At 38.3% G+C, this 18,094-nt stretch overlaps 1 protein-coding gene across 2 annotated transcripts in view; it reads left to right on the top strand.

Annotated features, from left to right (window-relative positions):
- SF3B1 (splicing factor 3b subunit 1) overlaps positions 1-10,844 on the top strand; it is a 59,387-nt gene extending 48,543 nt beyond the window's left edge. For both annotated transcript variants that reach the window (XM_055398965.2, XM_055398966.2), the window contains 12 exons: positions 108-378; positions 667-812; positions 914-1,060; positions 1,195-1,320; positions 2,101-2,322; positions 2,597-2,779; positions 2,866-2,977; positions 4,433-4,553; positions 4,862-4,993; positions 6,025-6,297; positions 7,982-8,198; positions 8,474-10,844. In XM_055398965.2, the coding sequence (XP_055254940.1) occupies positions 108-378; positions 667-812; positions 914-1,060; positions 1,195-1,320; positions 2,101-2,322; positions 2,597-2,779; positions 2,866-2,977; positions 4,433-4,553; positions 4,862-4,993; positions 6,025-6,297; positions 7,982-8,198; positions 8,474-8,632 (2,109 nt within the window). In that variant the 3' untranslated portion in view covers positions 8,633-10,844. The remainder of the gene's footprint in view (positions 1-107; positions 379-666; positions 813-913; positions 1,061-1,194; positions 1,321-2,100; positions 2,323-2,596; positions 2,780-2,865; positions 2,978-4,432; positions 4,554-4,861; positions 4,994-6,024; positions 6,298-7,981; positions 8,199-8,473) is intronic.
- Positions 10,845-18,094: the final 7,250 nt, after the last annotated feature.

Genomic DNA, 18,094 nt, shown 5'->3' on the forward strand with positions numbered 1-18,094 from the left:
GAAAAGAAAGTTTTATATTTGTTGATAGGATTATTCAGTTTTAGAACAAAATGATTGAAGGTTAATGTTATCAACTCATTATCATCATTTTTTTCTTGAACTTTCAGGCTGCTGGACTGGCTACTATGATCTCTACCATGAGACCTGATATAGATAACATGGATGAGTATGTCCGTAATACGACAGCTAGAGCATTTGCTGTTGTAGCCTCTGCTCTGGGCATTCCTTCATTATTGCCTTTCTTAAAAGCTGTGTGCAAAAGCAAGAAGTCCTGGCAAGCGAGACACACTGGTATAAAGATTGTACAGCAGATAGCTATTCTCATGGGCTGTGCTATCTTGCCACATCTCAGAAGTTTAGTTGAAATCATTGAACATGGTAAGTTGTAGGATAACTTTGTTTTCAGACAGGTTTCCTGAAATTTAGGCTACTGATTTTTGAAGAGAAATGGAAGGTGACCTACATAAACACCATATAGTTTATGATTTGTAATATTAGGGGCTAATAGGCTGTAGTTCATACTGGTTTTTGCCTAACTTTGTCCAGTGTGAACAGATTCTACAGTTTGACTAAACGGTTAGATGTATAGCTGGGATCTCAGTAGTGCTATCTGAGTTAAAATTAGGCAGTGTTGCTTAGTTGAAACCTGTGTTTGGCTTTCTATAGGTCTTGTGGATGAACAGCAAAAAGTTCGAACCATTAGTGCTTTGGCCATTGCTGCCTTGGCTGAAGCAGCAACCCCTTATGGTATTGAATCTTTTGATTCTGTGTTAAAACCTCTATGGAAAGGTATCCGCCAACACAGAGGAAAGGTAAATTCACCAGTTTGGTTGTTTTTTATTTCTACTCATTGAAGTTCAAGTGACCTAAATCTAATTTACTAAGCATATATATATTTTTTATTTTAAAATAGGGTCTTGCCGCTTTCTTAAAGGCTATTGGTTATCTTATTCCTCTCATGGATGCAGAATATGCCAACTACTATACTAGAGAAGTGATGTTAATTCTTATTCGAGAATTCCAGTCTCCTGATGAAGAAATGAAGAAAATTGTGCTAAAGGTACTTGTTCCAAATTGTTCCATATTTATAAATCTAAATTGGATGTGTTTCGTTGAAAGAGAATTCTGTATCATTAAAAAATATATTTTAGGCCAGGACTGTGTTTGCTATTATTATTTTTTTGAACATTTTAGGTGGTAAAGCAGTGTTGTGGAACAGATGGTGTAGAAGCAAACTACATTAAAACAGAGATCCTTCCTCCCTTTTTTAAACACTTTTGGCAACATAGAATGGCTTTGGATAGAAGAAATTACCGACAGGTAAGTTTTTATTGTAAAAATATTTTCAGAAATTCTTTCAATTAATCCATTAGTTTGATTGCATATTACATAAATCATATTTTGGGTTGAGGATCTCATAGATTGTTTGCTTGATTGTGAAAGAGGATGGATTTTAGTCAGCAAGTCAATTTTCATTTTGAGTTTGCATTCTACAATAAATAGCCAACTATGAATTGACATTTTTATCTAGTAAATGAACTATTTAGTCTGGCTTAAATGAAGCATGAATATAATATTAACCTTAATCCCCTTGACATAGACATACTTTTTTTGGCCACCTTTTTCTTAAAGTTTTATTTTTTAAAAAAAAATTTTTTTTGGTTGTGCTAGATCTTCGTTGCTGCTCTTGGACTTTCTCCAGTTGTAGCGAGCGGGGGCAACTTTTTGTTGTGGTGCATGGGCTTCTCATTGTGGTGGCTTCTCTTGTTGTGGAGCTCGGGCTCATGGGTTCTTGGGTTTCAGTAGCTGCAGCACATGGACTCTAAAGCGTGGGCTCAATAATTATGTGCACAGGCTTAGTTGGTCTGGGCATGTGGGATCTTCCCTGGCCAGGGATCAAAGCCATGTCCTCTGCATTGGCAGCCAGATTCTTAACCACTGTACCACCAGGGAAGTCCCATCTTAAAGTTTTAATAATAGGAGCCAGCTGTTTTCAGCACACTGACTAGCTAAATAGTATCTTTAGAATATTCCATTTTCATAATGTCTCTGTATTTCCTTGGAAAAGCAATAAGTTGATTTTTCCCTCCTCTTTTTTAGTTAGTTGATACTACTGTGGAGTTGGCAAACAAAGTAGGTGCAGCAGAAATTATATCCAGGATTGTGGATGATCTGAAAGATGAAGCTGAACAGTACAGAAAAATGGTGATGGAGACAATTGAGAAAATTATGGGCAACTTGGGAGCAGCAGATATTGATCATAAACTTGAAGAACAACTGATTGATGGTATTCTTTATGCTTTCCAAGAACAGACAACAGAGGTAATGATACTAATTATTATGACAAGTTGCCATTGGCTCTCATATTTGTAAAAAGAAGTTGCAAGCAAATATCATTAAAGAGTAATTTAAAATTTTAAATGCCCATGTTTATGCAGTTAACTACAAAGAAATGTTCTTCTGCATCACATTTTTAGAATAGATTTTTGGAAGCTGAATATTAGTATATTTTAATTGTTTTGTCACAAACTGAATTCTTGTTCACATTGAATATAGTTTTTAAATTTAACTTGGCCTTTTTTTTTAATTTTATAAGGACTCCGTAATGTTGAACGGCTTTGGTACAGTGGTCAATGCTCTCGGCAAACGAGTCAAACCTTACTTGCCTCAGATCTGTGGTACAGTTTTGTGGCGTTTAAATAACAAATCAGCAAAAGTTAGGCAGCAGGCAGCTGACTTGATCTCTCGAACAGCTGTTGTCATGAAGACTTGTCAAGAGGTAAACTTTTATATCACTTTCTTATTTATTCACCAAAAGAAATAGCATACAGTAATATTTCATCTTTTTGGTTTTTTTTTTAACAGGAAAAATTGATGGGGCATTTGGGTGTTGTTTTGTATGAGTATTTGGGTGAAGAGTACCCTGAAGTTTTGGGCAGCATTCTTGGAGCACTGAAGGCCATTGTAAATGTAATAGGTATGGAATTCATTGGTTATGGAAGAATTTTTTGTTTTTTGCTTTTTAAAACTTCTTCGGATTTTTTGAAAGTAAAATACAGAATCCTGTTTAGGAGTTGAGTGATGATATCTGATACAATTTTTTAACTACTAACAAATATAGTTGGGATGTCACAAGAATCTTACCTCCCGAAAGCTATTTATATTTTACTTTAAAAGAGAAATGAGGGCAAGTTTTAGGACCTGCAAGAGAGGAGCGAATAGTCACAACTCAAAAACTTTGAAGTCATGGGATAAGAGGGCCCTAAAAATAACAGTGTCTCACCTGGAATATATAGGAGGGCAATGGTGGGTGGAGAGAACTCTGAAATTTTAAGACTAAATATGATGTATTTACTCAACTTGAATAAAATGTTTATGGTAGGTTTTCCTGCTTGCCAATAAGTTCAAGGAATAACAACCAGGGAGAAAAGTGAATCGATCAAATAATCTCATTATTTAAATCCTATTCTTTTAAACTACCCTTTCAGCTTTTTACCCAAAGATAAAACAAGTATATTACAAATTCTTTTGGGTGTGGAGAATAAAGCTTTTATTCTTTAAAGGCCTTATGATGGAACAGTAAATATGGTCTTGTGTTTTATTCTTCATTGTAATTGAATAGAACTATTGCAGACTTGTGCAGAGTTTAGAGGGGCAGAAATAACCTATCAGGAGGTTGAAATAAGCCACTATTTTTCTTGTTTTACTAAGGGGTTTTTATGCAATATAGAAGGTCTTTGAACCATTGCATTTACATACAAATTGCAGTTCAGCCCTGTCCTCTATATTTGGAGATACTTGCTAAAAATCAGTTACTTGGCCACTTGTGGGGCTCTGGTTTGCAGGGAATTATAAACCATATTGTTGGTCAGAGAAACATGGGAAAAGCAATGGAGAGAGAATCAGAGCAAGCAGTTCTAGTTAGAACAAGAGCCCCTGCCAGCTGCCTCCTTTTTTCTCTCTTCATAGGTGTAAATACCATCCAAGTATGCCCTGCATTGCAGGGAGACTGGAGATCTGTTTGTTTTGCAGTTAAAGGGTAAGGGGGCCCTTTCTGGAAAATTTTGCTTTAATTTACATGTCTCCCTCTGGCTTATATTGTTGTGTATGGCCGGAACCTAAGCTGTCCCCATATTTAAATGTCAGTGTACAAATACATTTCAGAACTAAATGGAATTTTTTTGTTGTTGAGTATCCATCATTCTTTAAATCACTTCACTAATTTCTTTCATTTTTATACATAATCAGAAGTTGTTAACGACAAGTTAAAAATTCTGCGTTTGGTCAGAATCTGGGGCTTTTTCTTTCCATAGGCAGCTGTAAGTTTGTATTTATGCCTAGTTACATATATTACATTGTTAAGTAAAAGATAAAATGAGCAAAGCTTGCAATTTACATGTTAATTGATAGTGTGTTGACTTTTGTTAAATAGGTATGCATAAGATGACCCCACCAATTAAAGATCTGCTGCCTAGACTCACCCCCATCTTAAAGAATAGGCATGAAAAAGTACAGGAGAATTGTATTGATCTTGTTGGGCGTATTGCTGATAGGTAAGCAGATTCCCTAAATATTTTTGTAAGTAGTATTGGTTTTCACATTTTTATTCACTTTGCAAATTTGCTGATGTAAGTATATATGGTCAAGCTAATATTTTCAGTGAAATTTCAGTTTGAATGGTAATGAGGGAGTAGCAGTATATTTTAAAATTTTGCTTTTATTTAAAAATAATCCATCTCTTCTGAACAGTAATAATTTATATAATGCTTAAAATGAGTTGGTAATCATGTTTTGAGAACTGAATTTGTAAATTTACCTTTTAAAACTTACTGTAACAAATTAACTTTTATTTTTAAACTAGGGGAGCTGAATATGTGTCTGCAAGAGAATGGATGAGGATTTGCTTTGAGCTTTTAGAGCTCTTAAAAGCACACAAAAAAGCTATTCGTAGAGCAACAGTCAACACATTTGGTTATATTGCAAAGGCCATTGGGTGAGTATTATTTACATCTTTTTTTTTTTTACTTTATAATAGACCGATTTACTGTTAAAAGATGCTTCTGTTTCTGTAAGCTCTTTTAAGGTAAGGTATGAGTAATGCGGTTAAAATAGACTTTAACTACTAACCTTCAATTTTTGAAATGTTTTCTTTCATCTTAAATTGAATTAAAATAGAAGAGTATAAAATTTCATTTAATAACACTTCAGTGTTTTCAGAGAGGGAAACGTTTCAGAAGGATTTCAGATTTTGTTGATTCTTTCTGGTTATTGTTTAAAATATTAAGGCCAGTTCTTTTTGGATATTGCTAAAACAGTTAGCATAGTTCAATTCTCATGTTAATACTTCACGTGTTTTGAAAATATTTTTCTAGAATTAATCCACAGACAACTAAAAATTATAGCTATTTTGTTAGATAATCTGTGGTTATTCGCTTTCACTCCACCAGAACCAAACTAGAACGGTCATTGTAGAAAATGAGATATTTCATGTACATGTGGCATAATAACAAGATATTCTCAAACATAACAAAAGTTGATTATATAGTTAGAGTCTTCCCCACTCCTTTTTTGGTAGCTGTAGTATGTTTTCATTTGTGGTGAAAGTCAAGCAATTTGCAATGAATAGCTGTGCCAATGTAACCTTTTAGTTCCTATGTCCCTTTAAATTTGTGGTAAGGTAAATCCTTAAAGAAGGAGAATAAATGTGGTAAAGGTGTGTGGGCAGGAAGATGAAAACAGATGGGAGACCACGTTCTGACCACTCAAAGAATTACTCAGACTAAACATGTAATGAAATTTCTTCTTATTTCAGGAAATTTATTGAAAACTGAATTATGTTTGAAAATGAATCCATTTGAATATTTTCATAAAGTGAACATTTTAATTAAAATGAAGTTCTTAAGTAGAAATAATAATGCCATAGCATAAAATTACTGAGTTCCCATCCTTTGATTATTTTTCTTGCCTCTGAAAAAATTTTGACTTGTATACTAACAGATTGCTGACACATTTATTTTTTTCCAGCCCTCATGATGTATTGGCTACACTTCTCAACAACCTAAAAGTTCAGGAAAGGCAGAACAGAGTTTGTACAACTGTGGCCATAGCTATTGTCGCTGAAACATGTTCACCCTTCACAGTACTACCTGCCTTAATGAATGAATACAGAGTTCCTGAACTGAATGTTCAAAATGGAGTATTAAAATCACTTTCCTTCTTGTTTGAATATATTGGTGAAATGGGAAAGGACTACATTTATGCTGTAACACCACTACTTGAGGATGCTTTAATGGATAGGTAAGTGACTTGAACTAAGCACAAGAAAATAGTTAAAATAGTTCTTTTATTTTAGAACTTATTGAAGTAATCATTACATGACCTGGTTGTTGTGCTGTAGTTAAAGAAGGGACTACTAGCTTGGATTTTTATGAAACTATTAATGTGACTATTATTTCCAAGTAAGGCATATGATACAGGACTTTTCCTGGTGGTCCTGTGGTTAAGAATCCACCTGCCAATACAGGGGACATCAGTTCAATCCCTGGTCTGGGAAGATTCCAGTGCCGTGAGGCAACTAAGCCTGTGCACTGCAGCTTCTGAGCCTGTGCCCTGCAACAAGAGAAGTCACCACAATTAAGAGAGTAGCCCCTGCTCTCTGCCGCTAGAGAAAGCCCTTGTGCAGCAACAAAGACCCTGCACAGCCAAAGGAAAATAAAAAGATCCATGCTATAATGGTTCCCCCAATTTTTTTCCCCAAGTGTGCCCCCTCTTCGTTTTTAACCCCCTGCCCCCACCCTTCTTTTTGGCCATGCTGTGAGGCTTGTGAGATCTTAGTTAGCTGACCAGGGATTGAACCCTGGCACCAATAGTGGAAGCGCTGAGTCCTAACAACTGGACCATCAGGAAATTTCCAGTCAACTTTTGTTTTAAAAATTAAAAAGAAAATGATGAGCATGAGCTTATTGATATAACGAAGAGACCTGATCTTTTTAGCTTTTTGTTGTGGCAGGTGAAGCAGAGACACTTTTAACTACTGAACATAGCCTGCCAGAGCCACACTATTGTCACTGCAGGCCCCCGATTATTCAGATGGCGACCCCAGATAAAGTATTGCTTGAGGTGATTGATAGAGCCTTAATACCAAGAAACACTACTTTAGTTGGGAAATTTACTACGGAGGAATACAGCTTCATTATAATCTGTGCCTAATAGATTATTATAATAAGAGAAATAAAGATACTAGTAACTAAGTAGGTTCAGGTGTTTTTCTTTTTCCTCTTAGGGTTTAAGAGAAAAAGGTTTTTCCTTTAAGGTTCTCTTCCTGCCTTTGAGGGTAAAACGTGTGAACTTGTTTTTATACCTATCATAGACCTTTTATCTGATACTTGTACTCGAATAAATTGTGGAATAAATAAGTCAATGATTTGTCATAAAGTCAAAACATGGGAGGTGATAAAAGTTCTTTTTTTCTGGGTTTGAAAAAATTATTAGTCCTTCTCTTCCTGTCCCCAAATTGAATTCTTGACTCTTTTAAAAAACCACAAGGGAAGGGATTTAATCTCAATTTAATTATCTACTGTATATAGTATTGAATTATTTTCAAAGATTTTAATTTACAGAGTTTAAAATGAGATATTACTGTTAATCATTCGTATGTTAAGAGTCATGTATCCCCTCTTATTTTTAGTAGCTTGCAAAAAATATACACTGTGCTAGGCCTTCTTGCTCATATTACTCTGAAAGAAAAATATAGCTTATTTTTGAGCTATAGTGAGCAGGTTTGAATCATTACAGCAGAAGTTCTCAAATAGACTCATTAGTCACTCTAAAAGCATTCCTGTGTCAGATACATGAGGCGTAAGGGTGACTGCATCCATTCCAAGCACTAAATTTGTGACTTAGTTTCTAACGGACAGGCAAGTATTTTCTGTGAAACTAAGACTGCATCTTAATAAAAAGCTTTTTTCCCTCTCCATTACAGGGACCTTGTACACAGACAGACTGCTAGTGCAGTGGTGCAACACATGTCACTTGGGGTTTATGGATTTGGTTGCGAAGATTCACTGAATCACTTGTTGAACTATGTATGGCCCAATGTGTTTGAGACATCTCCCCATGTAATTCAGGCAGTTATGGGGGCCCTGGAGGGTCTGAGAGTTGCTATTGGACCATGTAGAATGCTACAGTATTGTTTACAGGTAGGTTAAAGATTTTTTAAACAGTACTCATTGAAAAAAGTAGTTGAATTAAGTCACTGTTCCTAATTATCATTAGGGAGGATATATTTGTGCCATATGGGAAAACAGTTATGAGGGGAGAGAAGATTAGATTTTGTCCTTGCCCACTGCAGCTTTATGCAATTGCCATCTTTTTTTGCTCTCTCAAAGGGAGATGTTTAGAACCACATCTTTATGGTTTGTTTGTTATGTTAAGGTTATGTATTTCTTGAAATAATGTAAACTTTTAATTCTAGGGTTTGTTTCACCCAGCCCGGAAAGTCAGAGATGTGTATTGGAAAATTTACAACTCCATCTACATCGGTTCACAGGATGCTCTCATAGCACATTACCCAAGAATCTACAACGATGATAAGAACACCTATATTCGTTATGAACTTGACTATATCTTGTAACTTTATTGTTTGTTTTGTGTTTAATGCACAGCTGTTTCACACCTTAAACTTGCTTTGATTTGGTGATGTAAACTTTTAAACATTGCAGATCAGCGTAGAACTGGTCATAGAGGAAGAGCTAGAAATCCAGTAGCATGATTTTTAAATAACCTTTGTTTTTGATGTTAAGCAGTAAACACCGGTAGTGACCAAGAACACAGTGATTACACACACTATACTGGAGGGCTTTCATTTTTAATTCATGTTTATGAAGATTTAGAATTCATTCCTTGTGTTTAAAGGGAATGTTTAATTGAGAAATAAACATTTGTGTACAAAATGCTAACTCGTGTGTGTTTTTTGAACATGACTTGTAAAATGCGGAACTTTGATAAAGTACTGGTTTCTGTAGAATAAGTGGCTTAATATCGTTTTCTGTCACCTGGTTTATAGAAAGTAGTTAGTAGAATACAAGCTATATAAAGTGATGGTACCTTTGTCAAAATTCCATTGCTCTGTTGATAAAGACATTAGGAAGAGAAGCTTTGGGGGTGTTAACCTCAAACTAGCACAACCCTTCCATCACCTTAGAAAATATAGCACCTTTGCTGAACTGTCTTTAATATTATTTTGCACTTGCATAGCGCCTTTCATCTCTTGATTTCTCAAAATGCTTATGAATTTGCTTAAGGGAAGTAATTCAAGTCATACCCGACTCTTGACAATTCTGTTTAGAATGTGGGAAAAGTAGCTTAAACTTCTACCTGTAGGGAGTGAGGCTACCTTTAAGTCATGATAGTTAGAAGAAGACAATCTGAGTTCTTTGCCCATGTCATGTCGTAAGCCACTACTCAGCAGTATGTACCTGTTAAGCACCTACTGTATGTCAGCCATCGTGGTTAGTTGTAGTGATGCAGAGGTACTTCTGACCTGTCTCTTACCCTTAAGAAATAACAGTGTAATGGAAAAGGGGAAACATCTAGTTACAGATTATTTACGTACTAATACTACACAGTGGCAGCAGCTGAAATGTCTAGGTTTGCTTAGTTTTGCTTAAGTATCGGATAATATCAGTCAATTATCAGATAATAATTGATCAATAGGTGTTAAGCATAAACTGAAATGCCATTCAAATCTAGAAGAACCAAGCATTAATACAGTATTTTTTTTTATAATAAAGTATATCTTCATTTTTCCCTAGTTGGCCAAAACTGTTAGTTGTCAATCTTCCCATAGCTGTTTTAGTTTATCTCCTTATGTAACAGTACTTAACATGAACTCTGATGAGAAATGAGCTGCCGCAGCAGCCTAAACATAAGATGGCTCTGCCACAGTAAGGAAAACCAACATCCTGAGATTAAGTTCATTTATTGAATTGTTAATACTTAGGGCTCCCGTTTTGGAGGCTTAAACTTGAGAAATAGCTTATAATTGGCTGACTTGTACAAACTGATCAGGCAGAATTAGTAACTAGTTTCTTATGTGACATAACTTCATGACAACATGTCAACGGTATAAAATTTCCAAAATCATTTATTTTTAGAAGTTACTGTAACGGTATCCCCCATGTAACTTTAAATCTTGCTGTTCTCTTTTATACTCGATGTCAGATGACCTTAAGTAATTACTAATTGTGAAAATTGATGAATACAATGAAATTTCAGAGCCAAAATTTGCTTTTAAACCAGTCTTCGGAAAATTTAGTTATACAAGTTCTTGCATAAGCTCAATTTGCTTTGACCCTTGCTGTTTTATGTAAAACGTCTATGCTTTGTAGTGGCAGTGTGGAGCAAAGACAATTGGAAGTGGTTTTTTACTGATAAAAAAACTTGAGGACAGAGAGTTGATGCAAACACTGAGGCCTGTGATGGTAAAAGTTGGGACCAAATGAGGCTCACAAATGTTTGAATTATTTTATATGCACCTGGAATAAGGAAAGCATTTTGTGAGATACTTATGTGAAAGACGCTATGTGAAGTTTTAACAAAGACTTTTTCTTTCGCACTTTCCTTTGGTGTTTCTTAAAGCCAAACTTAAAAAGGAAGAAATTAATGTTCTGAGGGGACAGTGGGTGGGTTTTTCTGTGGGCTTTTGTTGGTTTTCCTGTGGGCCCTCTAATGGAATTGATCTCTCTGGCTGTTCAGTTTTTTTCTTATTGTATTTTTAAAGTTTGTTGTATGGTGCCCTGTGAGCATCAAGTACCACCAGATGAATAAAACTTATTATATCCAAAGTCTTAGACCAGTTTTTAATCTTAGTTGACTTTGTATTATTACTGCACTACACTGTTGTGGTTGTGCCATTTTAGTGGTATTGAACTCGGGTTTTTTCCCAATTAAGGGAACTGAATGTTGAAAAACCAAAGAATACTGTGTTTTAATAAAGAACTGAAAATGACAGTTGGAGCCATATAGGTTCAGTTGTTTGGTTCTCTGGTGTTTAGTGCTTCCTAAATCTTACAAGGTTAGATAAAGCAGAAATTAACAGCTGGGTTTTCAGCCTTGTCATTATTGACATCTTGGACCAGACACCTATTGTGTGGGTCACTTTCCAGGCATTGTAGGATGTAAACCATCCCTGACTATCCAGTAGATGGCAGCACCACCCCACCCCAGTTGTGATAACCAAAAATGCCTCCAGATAACTGTCTCTTGTATCCTGGAGTGCAAAATCTCCCTAGCTTGAAGAACTATTTTGATATTTGTTTAAGCAGGACTCACATATGTCTGATAAAAGAGTGATGTAAAAAAGCATTTCTTTTAGGTAGCAATTACCTCGGTAGAAACTAGATTTACTATTTCATAAATATTAAAAACACCTACCTTGGGTAAACCTGCATCAGTCCTGGGAAAAGCAAGCTGAAAACGTAGGATGTTGACTTGGTCCTCAGAACATGTTGTGGCTGAGGTGGTAAAAGAGCCCACTTGTAATGCAGGAGACCCAGTTCGATCCCTGGGTCAGGAAGACCCCCTGGAGGAGGGCATGACAGCCCACTCTAGTATTGTTGCCTGGAGAATCCCATGGACAGAGAAGCCTGGTGGGCTACAGTCTATGGGGTCGCGTAGAGTTGGACACGACTGAGTGACTAACACAACGTGGCATAGTTGGAACCAGGTGCGCAGCACTGGGGCAGGAATGCCAGCTTCTTGGTGCTCTACTCTGAATGCAGTTGTTCAGGGCCCTGGTTATGTATGACTGGAGGAGGAAGGCAAAAAATGTGGATAGGAAGCTGTAGAATACAAGGTGACTACAGAATACATAGAGAATACAGATTTACAATGTGGTTAAGATTTACTAAACCAGAGAGTAATGACATTTTTAGTGTTCATGCTAGAAAAGCTAAAGTTTAAAAAAATTGTTAATAGTTTATAATGCAGAAAGATTATAAAAGGACATGCTTACATGTCAGGTTAGACAAAAAGATGTTAAAAATTTTTGGAAAAAAAAATTTTTGTCGGAGGAAATTTTTAATGGGTGAGAAGCTCTGGAGGGAATTTATGTTATCTGAGAATATCTTTGTGCTAGGAAGAAACAAAGGATAAACTGTTAATTGTTGCTGTATTTACCCCCCAAACTTAAAAATTTACAAATACTGAGAAGAGTTGAAAGAATAGTACAATGAACATCCATACATCTTTCAGCTAAATTCAGCAATTAAAATTATGTTGCATTCACTTTGTTTTTAAGTAATGTAATTTCATGAAATAATTTTTTACCGGTGTTACTATAGACAAAGTTTGGGACTAGATAAAATAGAGCAGGCTGATTAGCAAAAGAAGTAACAATGTGTTTTCGATGAGTTGGAAGTCAGGGCGTCAATGGAGGAATTTTCTTGGACAGGAAGAGAAACATCTTTTTCTGTGTCTTTAAGGAAGACAGCAATGTGGTGGTTTGTAGGCATGAAAAGTTTGTCCATGGCATATGGACATCAAAATATAGAAATAGTTATACCACTACTTTAGAAACAAGTAGTCATAAATGAGGAAAATCATATACAAAAAAAAATCCAAACCCCCCAAAATCAAACCTGGTAGTTAACTGGTGTCTATAGTATGTAATGTGTATAAAGTGTAATATGCAACTGGATGCTCTGCGTAGTTTTGATAACCAAAGCAGAATATAGAATTTACACATATGGGAGGAAAATCCCATTTGGCTCCAAAATGATCACCTGGGAAGAACTTCAGATACCAGATGTCAAGGTGATTGCTCCTGAAAGTTTAGCCTGGAGATCAAAAGTGTTAGTGTCACGTGCAGTTTTTGAGAAATAGACTCATGACTTCCCTGGTGGTTCAGTGGTTAAGAATCCACCTTCCAATGCAAGGGACAGTTTCTATCCCTGGTCGGGGAGCTAAGATGCCACGTAACACACGGCAACTAAAGCCCACAGGCCACAACTAGAGAGAAGCCCTCCTGGGGCAGTGTCATACTACAAGACCAGATGTAGCCAAAAATAAATAATTTTTAAAAGTACAGTGTAGAAGGAAATGGCATCCCACTCTAATATGCCTGCCTGGGAAACCCAGTGAACAGAAGAGCCTGGCAAGTTGCTGTCCATGGGATCACAAAGTCAAACATGACTTAGGTACTAAAAATACTACCCCAGATCTACTGAAAGGATCTGCATTTTAATAAGATTCTCAGGTAACTTATATGTACATTAAAGTTTGAGAAGCATAGGCTACGGTACCATTGCATTCCCAATGTAGTAATGATGTGATGATATAAGGGGCAGAAGTTCCTATTGTAATATAGCCGGGCCAAGTGCAGCCCTTAGCACAAGGGCATTGCTGTGCTGCCGTTACCCTGCACCTCCTTACCCCAGGCAGTGGTTACTGCTAGGGACCATTAGTGGTCCCACTCAGCCATTGGTGCTGCAATGGGTCTTTCCCATAAGCAACCAACTGTCAGTGAGCCTCCATTAGTGGGCCCATTCAGTCAACAGTCAGGCCAAGAGGTGGTGGTCGAGAGGAGAGTGAGGTAAGTGGTAGATCCCCGCTTTCTCCCCAGGTCCCCCCACCTCATCCACCCAGGAAACAGGCTGGGGGCTGTCTTGCAGGGCTTCAGAGCCCCCACCAAGACCAACTACTGATTGTCCCAGGCCTTGAGGAAGTGATGAACCTCTCCCCTGTCCCCGCCTCTATGACAATGGCAGTGGCAGTCTGCTTGGGTCACATTCTGCAGGACCCATCCCCTGTTGTTTGTGTCTCCTGAGGATCCTGAGGGCCAGTTGTGACCTGGGCGCCTGGCTTCCTTAGCAATGACAGTTGAGCAGGGTCGGTGGGGGGAGGAGGCGGGGTACTGGGCCCTGAGGGTGCCACCAACTGAAATCTGCCTCCTCTTAGCCAGGATGTAATTCTCCAAGCTAGGCTTCAAAAGTATGTGAACTGAGAACTTCCAGATATTCAAGCTGGATTAGAAAAGGCAGAGGAAACAGATCAAATTGCCAACACCCATTGGATCACTGAAAAAGCAAAGAGAATTCCAGAAAAACATCTGCTTCACTGACTACACTAAGGCCTTTGACTGTATGGATGACAATAAACTGGAAAATTCTTCAAGAGATGAGATTACCAGACCACCTTACCTGCCTCCTGAGAAACCTGTATGAAGGTCAAGAAGCAACAGTTAGAACCGGACATGGAACAACCGACTTGTTCCAAAATGGGAAAGGAGTATGTCAAGATTGTATTTTGTAACCCTGCTTATTTAACTTATATGCAGAGTGCATCATGTGAAATGCCAGGCTGGATGAAGCCCAAGCTGGAATTAAGATTGCCAGGAGAAATATCAATAACCTCAGATGTGCAGATGATACCACCCTTATGGCAGAAAGCAAAAAGGAACTAAAGAGCCTCTTGATGAAAGAGAAAGAGAAGACTGAAAAAGTTGTCTTAAAGCTCACCATTCAGGAAACTAAGATCATGGCATCTGGTCCCATCACTTCATGGCAAATAGATGGGGAAATGATGGAAATAACACCAGACTTTATTCTCTTGGTCTCCAAAATCACTGCAGATGGTGACTGCAGCCATGAAATTAAAAGATGCATACTCCTTGGAAGAACTGTGGCTAACCTAGACAGCATATTAAAAAACCAGAGATGTTACTTTGCCAACAAAGGTCCGTCTAGTTAAAGCTATGGTTTTTCCAGTAGTCATGTATGGATGTGAAAATTGGACCATAAAGAAGGCTGAGCGCAGAAGAATTGCTGCTTTTGAACTGTGGTGTTGGAGAAGACTCTTGAGAGTCCCTTGAACAGCAAGGTGATCAAACCAGTCAATCTTAAATCAGCCCTGAATATTCACTGGAAGGACTGATGCTGAAACTGAAGTTCCAACACTTTGGCCACCTGATGGGAAGAGCCAACTGATTAGAAAAGACCCTGATGCTGGGAAAGATTGAAGGCAGGAGGAGAAGGGGACAATAGAGGACAAGATGGTTGGATGGCATCACCAACTCAATAGATATGAGTTTGAGCAACTCCAGGAGATGGTAAAGGACAGGGAAGCCTGGCATGCTGGAGTCCATGGGGTCACAAAGAGTCGGACATGACTGAGCAACTGAACAACAAGAAAGCCAGGACCTAGACCTTGCCGGGTGAGAGGTGAGCTTCAGTAACATGAGTATAGGCATGAAAGCAAGTTGGCCTATAGATACAGATAGCCACGAGATGGTCAGAACACCCTGGAATGCTACCTTGCTGAAAGTTGGGTGAAATTAAAAAGGAGGGATCAAAGGAGGAGAAATGTTTGGTTTTTTTATGGTGATAGAATCAACTGCTTTTTCCAATAAGGCTCTGCTATGGACTGAATGTGTCCTCCCCAGAGTCACATGTTAAAACCCTAATCCCTAATGTGATGGTATTAGAAGATGCCCTTTGGGAGGTAAATAGATCATGAGGGTGGAGCCTTCATCAGTGAGATTCAGTTCAGTTAAGTCGCTCAGTCGTGTCCGACTGTCTGCTACCCCATGAATCACAGCACGCCAGGCCTCCCTGTCCATCACCAACTCCTGGAGTTCATTCAAACTCATGTCCATCGAGTCGGTGATGCCATCCAGCCATCTCATTCTCTGTCATCCCCTTCTCCTCCTGCCCCCAATCCCTCCCAGCATCAGAATCTTTTCCAGTGAGTAAACTCGTCGCATGAGGTGGCCAAAGTATTGGAGCTTCAGCTTTAGCATCAGTCCTTCCAGTGAACACCCAGGACTGATCTCCTTTAGAATGGACTGACTGGATCTCCTTGCAGTCCAAGAGACTCTCAAGAGTCTTCTGCAACAGCACAGTTCAAAAGCATCAATTCTTCGGCGATCAGCTTTCTTCACAGTCCAACTCTCACATCCATACATGACCACGGGAAAAACCATTGCCTTGACTAGATGGACCTTTGTTGGCAAAGTAATGTCTATGCTCTTTAATATGCTATCTATGTTGGTTATAACTTTCCTTCCAAGGAGTAAGCGTCTTTTAATTTCATGGCTGCAATCAGCATCTGCAGTGATTTTGGAGCCCCCCCAAATAAAGTCTGACACTGTTTCCACTGTTTCCCCATCTATTTCCCATGAAGTGATGGGACCAGATGCCATGATCTTTGTTTTCTGAATGTTTAGCTTCAAACCAACTTTTTCACTGTCCTCTTTCACTTTCATCAAGAGGCTTTTGAGTTCCTCTTCACTTTCTGCCATAAGGGTGGTGTCATCTGCATACCTGAGGTTATTGATATTTCTCCCGGCAATCTTGATTCCAGCCTGTGCTTCTTCCAGCCCAGCGTTCCTCATGATGTGCTCTGCATATAAGTTAAATAAGCAGGGTGACAATACACAACCTTGACGTACTCCTTTTCCTATTTGGAATCAGTCCATTGTTCCATGTCCGGTTCTAACCGTTGCTTCCTGACCTGCATACAGGTTTCTCAAGAGGCAGGTCAGGTGGTCTGGGATTCCCATCTCTTTCAGAATTTTCCACAGTTTGTTGTGATCCAGACAGTCAAAGGCTTTGGCATAGTCAATGAAGCAGAAATAGATGTTTTTCTGGAACTCTCTTGCTTTTTCCATGATCCAGTGGATGTTGGCAATTTGATCTCTGGTTCCTCTGCCTGTTCTAAAACCTGCTTGAACATCTGGAAGTTCACGGTTCACACATTGCTGAAGCCTGGCTTGGACAATTTTAATCATGACTTTACTAGCATGTGAGATGAGTGCAATTGTGCGGTAGTTTGAGCATTCTTTGGCATTGCCTTTCTTTGGGATTGGGATGAAGACTGACCTTTTCCAGTCCTGTGGCCACTGCTGAGTTTTCCAAGTTTGCTGGCATATTGAGTGCAACACTTTCATAGCATCATCTTTCAGGATTTGAAATAGTTCAACTGGAATCCATCACCTCCACTACCTTTGTTTGTAGTGATGCTTTCTAAGGCCCACTTGACTTCACATTCCAGGATGACTGACTCTAGGTGAGTGATCACACCATCGTGATCATCTTGGTCGTGAAGATCTTTTTTATACGGTTCTGTGTTTTCTTTCCACTTCTTCTTAATATCTTCTGCTTCTGTTAGGTCCATACCATTTTTGTCCTTTATCGAGCCCATCTTTGCATGAAATGTTCCCTTGGTATCTCTAATTTTCTTTACATTGATCACTGAGGAAGGCTTTTTTATCTCTCCTTGCTATTCTTTGGAACTCTGCATTCAGATGCTTATATCTTTCCTTTTCTCTTTTGCTTTTCGCTTCTCTTCTTCTTTTCACAGCTATTTGTAAGGCCTCCTCAAACAGCCATTTTGATTTTTTTGCACTTCTTTTCCATGGGGATGGTATTGGTCCCTGTCTCCTGTACAATATCACGAAGCTCCGTCCATAGTTCATCAGGCACTCTATCTATCAGATCTAGTCCCTTAAATCTATTTCTCACTTCCACTGTATAATCATAAGGGAATGAGATTAGTGTTCTTATAAAAGGAATGTGATGACACAAATGAACTTATTTACAAAACAGAAACAGACTCAAGCATACCCAGCAGACTTGTTGCCAAGTGGGAGGGAGTGTGGAGGAAGCATGGATTGAGCGTTGGGACTAGCAGGTGCAGATTATTACATAGAGAATGAATAAACAAGGTCCTCCTGTATAGCACAGGAACTATATTCAATACTGCTACTGCTGTTTAGTTGCTCAGTTGTTTCTGATTCTTTGCAACTCCCCACCAGGCTCCAGGCTCCCCAGCCATCGGATTTCTCAGGCAAAAACGGTTGTCATTTCCTCCTCCAGGGGATCTTCCCGACCAAGGGTTGAACACACGTCTCCTGCTTCGCAGGCGGATTCTTTATCACTGAGCCACCTGGGAAGCCCCACTATTCAATATCCTGTGATAAACCACAACAGAAAAGAATATGAAAAAGAATATATATATATATATAACTGAATTACTTTGCTGTACAGTAGAAATTAACACAATTATATACCTCAATAAAATAAATTTAAAAAAATAA

Source organism: Moschus berezovskii, chromosome 2 (assembly GCF_049115385.1).
Source record: "Moschus berezovskii isolate FMDL1 chromosome 2, NW_MosBer_1.0, whole genome shotgun sequence".
Classification (NCBI taxonomy): domain Eukaryota; kingdom Metazoa; phylum Chordata; class Mammalia; order Artiodactyla; family Moschidae; genus Moschus; species Moschus berezovskii.